Source organism: Spermophilus citellus (assembly GCF_964194105.1).
Source record: "Spermophilus citellus genome assembly, chromosome: 13".
Taxonomy (NCBI): domain Eukaryota; kingdom Metazoa; phylum Chordata; class Mammalia; order Rodentia; family Sciuridae; genus Spermophilus; species Spermophilus citellus.
In genome coordinates, this window is record NC_138193.1 from 96,555,952 (window position 1) to 96,565,710 (window position 9,759).

Below are 9,759 nucleotides of genomic sequence, written 5' to 3' on the forward strand. Positions count from 1 at the left end.
GAGGCTGAAGAGGGTTTTGTTTGCACTCTAATGGGTTGAGGGAAGGAAAGGAAAGGCCTTGCTGTTCCGTCTCTTGTGTCCCTAACCTCCCACTCTGCCTGTCTCATTCCCACCCCTGCAGGTGCCAGAGTCCTCAGCGGCCTCCACCTTCCACCGCACATGCCTCCCTGGCCTCTGCTTCTCTGCACCCTGCAACAGTGGTGGACCATGAGTGACAGCCTTCACAGTCAGACTGCCCATCCAACAGACTTTTAGGATGGGGCAGCCAACCTGGGCTCATCTCATCTGCCGCTTGGTGCGTGTGCGTGTAAGTGTGCGTGCATGTGCGTGTGTGTATGTGTGAAGGGGTGAGGATCTGGCAGATGCTGCCTCTGCCTGCTATTCTGCGCCTCCTTTATTTAATTCATGTTATTTATTCGTGGAGTTCAGTTATGTGGGGGAAGTGCCCTCGCCTGAGCATCTTGGGCCTGTGGCCATCACTGCATAGTCTCCTTTTCTTCTGCCTGGAGACCCCTGGTCAGACCTCAAGCTCCTCCCTGTGTCTCCCACCCTCAGAGAGGAAGATGGCTAGTGCCTGAGAAGACAGTACTTTTTCTATCCACCTCATTCCATAATCTCCATCTCCTCCTACCCTGATGGTGAGCAGTCCCTAAGCACTTTCTGGGACTAGAAAACTACAGGGTGTCCACTGAGGACAAGAGACATCCTGACAGTGTTGGGCCTGTGTTCCTGGTGGACAGAGCCTGCTCTCCACTTTCTGGGCCTCTGACAACCTCTTCTGGCCTCTTGGTCTCTTTTTCAAAGACTTAAACGACTTCACCAAAACTCAGCCTGTGCTCTTCGGCTTTGTCAAGAACTCACAGCTTCCCAAACTCTGCTTCCTGACCACCTTCCCAGCCCTTGGATGGGAATTATGAACCAACCAGTTGTAGCCAACTCAGGACCTGCTGGAAATGGAACAGTATTGAGACATCGTGGACTGTCATCAAGGGAAGTTCCTCCTCTGAGTCCCTTTGTTTCTCTCCCTCTAGAAGTTCCTATGATTGAGGAACTCTCCAACCAACTCCCTGCCTTTTTCTTGTTTGTAGTCAGTACTGGGGATTGAGCCCAGGGACACTCCACCAGTGTGCCACACACCCAGTCCGTTTATTTATTTATTTATTTTAATTTTAAGACAGGATCTAATTTGCCTGGGCTGACCTCGATCTTGCAATCCTGCCTCACCCTCTGGAATCACTGGATTATAGGTGTGCACCATTGTGCCTGGTGCAACTACCATGGCTTCTTCCTGCTTCCATCATTTTTCCCTGCCACATCTCAGTTCATAGTGGGAGGGATCTGCTCCTGGCTAAATGAAGGTATCCAAATCTGTGGTTTTCCTCCTGTATTTGGCCCAGGAGATGGAGACCCAGGCGCAATCATTGCTAGCCTTGCCTAATACTTCTGTTTCTCAATTATATTTTGATGGCACGATTTTGTTGAAAACTGATCTGTCCATTACCGTGTGTGCAAGTTGGTCCCTCCTCAGGAATCTTCCATTGTGACAGCCCAAAATGACCCCAGGTATCACAAGTCATAACTAAATTTCTACCCCCACCCCCCAAAAAAAGAGTTAATTTTTATTGACTTTTTTTAATCATATAAAACTTTCATTATTTTTTAAAAAGTCCTTGCACATACTCAATGCCACAAAATTGTATAGAGTTACTTTTTTTTCTTTTTGTTTTTGGTACTGGGGATTGAACTCAGGGGCACTCGACCACTGAGCCACATACCCAGCCCTATTTTGTATTTTATTTAAAGACAGGTTCTCACTGAGTTGCTTAGACCTCGATTTTGCTGAGGCTGGCTTTGAATTCCTCCTGTCTCAGCCTCCCCAGCTGCTGGGATTAAAGGCATTTGCCACCATGCCCTGCTTGCATAAAGTTACTTTACATGAGAAATTACATTTGAGTTAAAATTGCAAAGTTCTACTCCATAAAGGTCACTGGATTCCCTATGCTTCCCTAATATGCCTCTAGGAATATGTCCATGATCCTATGTCTATCTTTTTCCAAGCCTTGGATCTACTCAAAAGATGCTGATAAATGCAAAGATTTCTTACAGAAGAAATTGTAATTTTTCTGTAAACATTTAATAGTTTACTATTTAATTATATGTTGGTTTAAAAAATAGAAAATTCTCTAATACTAAGGATCATAACACAAGTACATTGACTTTTTTTAATAGACAGGGTCTCACTGAGTTACTTAGCGCCTTGCCATTGCTGAGGCTGGCTTTGAACTCACGATCCTCCTGTCTCAGCGTCCCTAGCTGCTGGGATTACAGGCATGCACTGCCACGCCTGGCTACCATTGATTTATCTTTGAAGTTGGTATATTGGTGGAAGGATGACTAGGAAATCATGAGAGCAGACAAGTAACTTAGGATTTCAGACAGTCTTGCAGTGCGAGTCTCCTGTCTCTTAACCATGAGCAGTTCCATCACTGGAGTCAAGCGTGAGGCTGACAGATGTGCTGTGGCAGGTGGCAGTGGGGACTATTCTCTTCCCTTCAGGAAGTAAGCCCTTCTTGTGCCATTCAAGTTCTCTGAATGATGATTTGGTTTGATTTAACTCAATTGTTGTCTTTTCTGCTGTATTTACTGGACTAGATGGTTGAGCCACTCAATTACCATTTGTTCCTGTCCTTCAAGGAAATCACAGTTTCATCAGAGCCCAAGATGATTTGAGACTCAGGATTCAGATCAGAGATCTGGCTATGGCTGGGACAGAAGCTATGTGTAGATATCCCCAGGTGGCCTGCGCAACGAGGGACTTCCAGGGGACCTCCCCCACTGACCTCTTTCTTGTTTGTGGATGAAACAGCACGTGTCACCCCATTCATCACTTGGACACACTGACTCTGCATTGTCTGGTCACTTGTCCCTCACAGTCTTATAGCACAATTTACCCACTCTCCACCCCCAGTCTGTGGGCTGGGCCCAAGGTGTAGTCGGAGGAGGAGCTCCTGCCTGCAGTTTTGTGTACGTGTGTATGTGTGTGTTTGTGTGTGTATGTGTGTGTGTGTGTTGTACAGGAGACTACACTCAACGTAAGATACGCTGGGAACAGGGCCACTGGGTGGCTATATCTCAGTCTCCTTTTCCTTTTGATGTATCAAACATTTGATTGACAAAGTAAGGGACTTGATTAGGACCAAATTTCCATGTCTGTTGCTATGGTCTTTATTTAGGACAACAGTTAATGCAGTGACCAATTCTGTCACTCTATACATATGACTATATGGGACATATGTAATATATAAATATATATATAAAACATTACCCTCTGTCCCCTTGGCTCAGGATGGAGGCCTCTTGGTTGAGCAGAAATGCACTGCAGCTTGGTGCTGCCAGCAGCCTGCAGGTCCCAGCCCTGTTCAAATCAACAGTTGACAATAAAGGAATGAGTATCGTTGCGGAGATGCCTGACTGCTTCTCTTTCCTTTGTGTTTTTTTTTTTCTTTTAATCCTTGTTCATTTCCTTCCTTCCCTCTCTTCCTGTGAGTGTTGAAGAGTATTTGGAACCCAGCTGCAGTTATCAGCATCTTGGAAAAGCACTGACTACTAAACGAGGGGACATCTGGCCTGGTGCGTTGGCACATCTGTAATCCCAGTGACTTGGAAGGTGATGCATGCAGGAGGATCACAAGTTCCAGGCCAGCCTCAACAACTTAGTGAGACCCTATTCCCCAAAATAAGAGATACTGGGCATGCAACTCAGTGATAAAGCACTCCTGGGTTCAATCCCCAGTATAAAAAAAAAAAAAGATAACTTTCTGCCAAGTAGAGCTGAGGGGATGCCAGGCTCTCATGGGAAGTCTGTACCAGGGCTGTGGCAGCAGCCATTCACGTCTAGCAGTCCCTAACCAGTTAATTTTGAACTATTAGCAGATTTCAGAACTACCTAGGTATTGTCCAGTTTAGCTGTTAATGTCATCTCCCCCTGCTCCTCTGTTTATCAGCCAAGAGGGATTAAAGCAGGAAATACACAGCTTTGCCTGGCTTATTATGGTAGATGCTGAATTCAAATAACTTAAAAGTCTAGGTTGAGGGTGTAGCTCAGTGGTAGAGCCCTTACTTTCCATGTGTGAGACCCTGAGTTCCATCTGTAGCCTGTAAAACTAAAAACTAAAATAAGTGTCTCCCTGTAATAGTTTGGTCTTATAGGAAATGAAAAAATAGTTGCCGCTAGAAAACAAACCCAAAGCCTTGATCCCTGACTTCCAGGGGAGCATGGAGGTTCACCTGGTACAAAACACAAAACAGTGAGCCAGTTGTTTTGCTCTGATGCTTTCTTGGAGGGACTTCCTGCCTCTGCCCAGGTGGGAGCCCAAGCTGCAACAGTTCCAGGACTGGGGCAATTCTGCTGCTTAGGAGGCATCTGCCAGGTATTTTGTGTTTGGTGCTTGACATACACAGCTCATTTAATCCTCCCAGGTGGGAATTATAGTCACTAGTTACCAGCAAAGAATTAAGGAAACTAACAAATTTGGCTAAAGACACAGTGATGAAGCTAGACTTCTGGACCCCAGGGTCCATATTTTTTGCTTTGTGTCATACTACTTCTGTAGCCCATAAGTACCTCAGGAAAACTGATTGTCCCCCTACATGTTTCACAAGTAGTAAAAGCCAGGGACAGAGTCATCTGTCATCTCCATAGACATGGGTGAGAATAAGACCAGATCTCCAAGACCCTTAATTTATGGGCCTTTCCTTCCCCCCACCCCCGACACACCCATCTTCCTTCCCTCTTTTTTCTTTTTGTAGTGCTGGGGATCAAACTCAGAGCCCCAGTCCTATTTTATCTTATTTTATTTTGGGTTTAACCCAGAGGCACTTATCCCCAGCCCTTTATTTTTTATTCTGAGACAGGGTCTCCCTAGTTGCTTAGGGCCTTGCTAAATTGCTGAGGCTGGCTTTGAACTTTCCATCCTCCCAGATCACTGGGATTACAGGCGTGCACCACTGCACTTGGCTCCGGTCCTATTTTAAAACCACTCATTTCTGCAGTTAGCAGTGGGGTCACTGGTGTGGGTGTGCCCCATGCCAGGCAGGTGGGGGTGCATGTGTGCAGTTTTAAAGTTCTCATTAAAAATTTGAAGTTGATCAAGAAGGAAGTGGACAATGTAGATATCTGGAGGAAAAACAGAGAAAAAAAACAAATGCAAACTAAGGGATGGGAGTGTGTCAGGCTTGTTAGAGAAGCAGCAGTCGAGTCACAACCTTGAGGAAACAACACAGGGTGTAAAGGTTAATAGTGTGTAAGGGCAGGGACGCTTAGCTCCCTAAAGGGGTTTGCACTGCTACATCAGCCTGGGTCTGTCTACCTTTTCTCTCTCTCTCTCTTTTTTTTTTTGGGGGGGGGGGACTGAACCCAGGAGTGCTCTACCACTATTCTACATCCCTAGTGCTTTTTATTATATTTTATTGGTACTGATGATTGAACCTTGGAGGCGCTTAACCACTGAGCCACCTCCCCAGTCTTTTTTTATTTTTTGAGACAGGGTCTTGCTAAGTTGCTGAGAGCCTCATTATTAATAATTGCTAAGGCTGGCCTTGAACTTGCAATCTTTCTGCCTCAATCTCCTGAGTGTATCACTGGGTGTACCAATGCACCCAGCCCCACTTCTGGATTTATAATGGATCCTGAGAAACCCCTACAGGTTTAAATCAGTGTTAGAGGGATTTGCCAGAAATCTACATTTTAAATAAGCACCTTCAGGTGATCACAATGAACAGTCACTGAACTCTGAGAATTTCAGTTCCAGTCCTATGTTATTTAGAGTGACTCACAGTGAGCCTACCCTTCATCAAACACCAGAACTGGGGCCATCTGCCCATGTAAACGCAAAGATTGCATTCAGAGATGATAGGGACCAAGGGCACAAAGCTACTCTAGCATATCTTCAGAGGGAAGGGGCCCCTGCTATCATGTTTGGACAAAATTCACTCCCCACCCCCCATGGTACTGGGGATTGAGTGCAGCATTGCTTTACCGTTGAGCTGCATCCCAACCCTTTTTCTCTTTATTTGGAGACAACTGTGATCCTCCTGCCTCAGCCTCCAAAGTAACTGGGATTGCAGGTGTGCACCACCACACCCAGATATAAAGCTACTCTTATTTTAGGGAGTACTGGGATCGAACCCAGGGATGCTTGACCACTGAGTTACATCCCCAGTCCTTTTTGTCTTGAGATAGGGTCTCGCTAAATTACCCAGGCGGGCCTTGAACTTGTGATCCTCCTGCCTCAGCCTCCTGAGTCACTGTGATTACAGGTAGGCGCCATCATACGGACATATCCACATATCATTTGTATCAATATTTATCTATACCTATATCTAGTCAAATACAAAATTAGCCAAATTGGCTACACGTGGTGAGGCCAGAGGCAAGAAGATGAAAGTTCGAGGTCAGTCTATGCAATTTAGGAAGCCCTACCCAAAAAGGTCAAAATAAATAAATACATATAGATATACGTTTATGAAAGAGAGAGGGAAATGAGTTTGCAAACACGAGATAAAGAAAGATGTGAGAAAGCTACGCAGGGACATCACATAGTGCAGCATTGAGAAAGGGCAATGTGCAGAGAAATTAAGTGGCTTGAGCCTGAGAAGCAGCTCAGCAGGAGGCACCATGTGCTCAAGTGCCACACTTCAGACTTCAAGGGCCCTGGCAGACAAAGCAGGTTAAAACTGACCTTTGAATCCTCTTGGCTGGTGCAAGAACTTCAATATCATCTCTGCAAAGAAAAACAGGTTTTCAGGGCTGGGGATGTGGCTCAAGCGGTAGTGCGCTCGCCTGGCATGCGTGCGACCCAGGTTCGATCCTCAGCACCACATACCAACAAAGATGTTGTGTCCGCCGAGAACTAAAAAATAAATATTAAAAAAAAAATTCTCTCTCTCTCACTCTTTCTTTAAAAAAAAAAAAAAGAAAAACAGGTTTTCTGCTTTTATTACTATTGAAGCATCTTGAAATGCAATGCTAAAACAGTGGTTTATTTCCCCAGGGAATGTTAAACGTTTTGCTGGCCTTCTAAGAAATGAGTTGTGTTTCAGATATCTTCTTCCACAGCTAACAAGCACTATCAGTTGAACAGTGTGACAGTTCCCTTTGATGTACAAGAACAGGCTGCTCGGCTCATCTTTGTTATTGCAGACATCAGGGCTGTTTGCTCACAGTTTTGACAGTTTACAATTGTTCATGGCCCTTGTCAATTAAATCCATATGCTGATTGCACTTTGTTCCAGGAGAGATGAAATAACAATGAAAATAAGTCAGTGCAATAGACCAAAAGAAAGAAATTGATTATGGTCCTCAGTGCTCCAGGAAAGAGATGCTCATCACTCAGAACACACACCTCTCCCAGCAACCAGAGCCCCTGGAGACCAACCAACCCCTGACATCTCCTGAAAGACTGCAAGCTCTCAGGCCGCCCCCTCTCCATTTGCTTTACAAAGGAAAAAAAAAATCATTCTTAGGGATCTGCTGAAAATCTGCATTCCAAGTGTGTGTGTGTGTGTGTGTGTGTGTGTGTGTGTGTGTGTGTTGGGGGGAAAGGCAGGGGATAGGAGTGCAATATTTAAAAGTGAACTAGTGAGTGGAGGGGGATATGATATCCAAAAAAATTCAAGTGACCCACGCACATCCACCCACACACACTTCTACAAAACCCCTGTTACCAACTAAAAATTGAAATCCAGTTTGGGGAATAATGTAAAATAATCTTCACTTCAGTAAAGTGAAGGATTATAATCATGACATTTGAGAAAGGTAGAGAATAGGTGTAAGCCATTATATTTGCTAGGTATTGCTCTCCACAGCAAGCCCTATCGTTTCTTACCATTTTCACTGCCAATTTCCCTTTCCTTATCAAATCTTGTCAAAGACACTGCAAGAGCCTCCTAACTGGTGTCTCAGATTCTACAGTTGCTTTCACACAAATCCTGTGTCCCTGATCCCACGTCCCCTGCCTCCACTCTGCATCCCACAACTATCACACAATAACCAAAGGATATTTCATAGCAAAGAATTTGTATTTAAAATATAAAATAATCCTTGCTCAAGTGCCACACTCCAGACCTGGAAGCTAAGGCATGAGGATCACAAGTTCAAGGCCTTGCCTAAGAACCTGCCTAAAAATAAATTTTTATTTTATTTTATTTCAGTACTGGAGATTGAACCCAGGGACACTTTGTCACTGAGCTACATCGCCAACTCTTTTTTTATTTTTTATTTTGAGACAGGGCCTCAATAAGTCATTGAGGATGGCCTCGAATTTGTGATCCTCCTTGCTCATCCTCCTGAGTCGCTGGGATTACAGGTGTGCGCTGCTTCCTTTCTAAGTGTTTGAAAATCTTTTATCACTTTTCCCACTTCAAAATGCTCTGCAGATATACTGGCACTTTGAATGTCCTATTTTGTTCCTCAGATAAGTTATGCTTGTTCCCTACTCAGTTTGTACTTGCTATGTCATTTTCTTGGAAAGCCCTCCTCCTGGTTTTCAGATGACTGGTTCTTATTTATCATTAAGGGCTCAGATCAAATGTCATCCTCAGCCGGATACGGTGGTGCACCCTTGTAATCCCGGTGACTCTGAAGGTTGAGGAGGAGGATCTCAAGTTTGAGGCCAGTCTCAGAAAATCAGCAAGATCCTAAACAAAAGAAAAAGGGCTGGGGATGAAGGTCAGTGGTAAAGCACCCTTGGGTTCAGTCCCCAGTACCAAAAAAGCAAACAACAACAATAACAAAAAAAAAAAAAACAAAAAAACGGGTGAGGTCCTGCACAGCAGTATTAGCATCCACTAGGAGCTTGTTATAACTGCTCCAGCCCCAGTCTAGATCTACTGAATCAGAAATTCTGGGCAGGAGGCACGTTTTAATAAACCCTTTAGATGATTCCGATAAAAATTAAAGTTTGAGCATCACTGACTTTCCATGATGATTGCCTCTCTCCATGGTCCCTGCCCTAGAACATAAACTGAGGGAATGAAGTTTAGGAGTCTTGTTCAGCACAGCATACCCAGCACCAAACACAGCAGGCATTCGATAAATACTGAATAGTGGGAGATGATTGAGTGAATGATGAATGACTGATCACCTGCTCTGATTTTGTGTCCCAGGGGCCATGTGGGAGAGATCTAGCACACAGCTCAACAGAATTGGGCCTCAGGGACCTGTTACCTTTCCACCAGAACTTTTCTCTGTGTAGCATATCGATTTTCTGGGCTAGATAAACCTGAAAAAAGGATTCAGAGGTAAAAGAAAAAGCTTGATACTATGGTTCAAATTGCTATTAATTATAGTTTGGAAACTGCAAGTGTGGTACAACGTCTTCCTCAGAAAACTACGAGATTTGTGGATTGTCTCCAATTAGAGGATGAGGATAATATCCTTTTCTTTTAAATTCTGTACAGCTCTTTCTACATTAATCCCAAAGTGACTGCTGATTGACAAAGCAGCTTTCTCTTCCTCTTTCTACTTATATAAATCCTGGAATCTTAAAAAAAAAAAAAAAAAAAAAACAAGACCCAAAACTCAAAACCAATTAATCCCGCCCCCAGTGGTTTCAGAAAGCTTTCACCTGGGAAGCCTTTAGTCAACCCCCATCTCTCATGGGGGAAGTATGGGGAGGATGCTGTCTTTGCAAAGGACACTGAACTTTAGAAAAGGTTAGATCAACACTAAGAACAATGGAAGAGGCCTTGGGGAACCAA

The 9,759-nt window shown here is 44.3% G+C and overlaps 1 protein-coding gene across 1 annotated transcript in view; it reads left to right on the top strand.

Annotated features, from left to right (window-relative positions):
- KIF3C (kinesin family member 3C) overlaps nt 1–4,672 on the top strand; it is a 42,100-nt gene extending 37,428 nt beyond the window's left edge. The window contains exon 8 of the mRNA XM_081264102.1: nt 122–4,672. Coding sequence (XP_081120228.1) covers nt 122–215 — 94 coding nt within the window. The 3' untranslated portion in view covers nt 216–4,672. The remainder of the gene's footprint in view (nt 1–121) is intronic.
- Nucleotides 4,673–9,759: the final 5,087 nt, after the last annotated feature.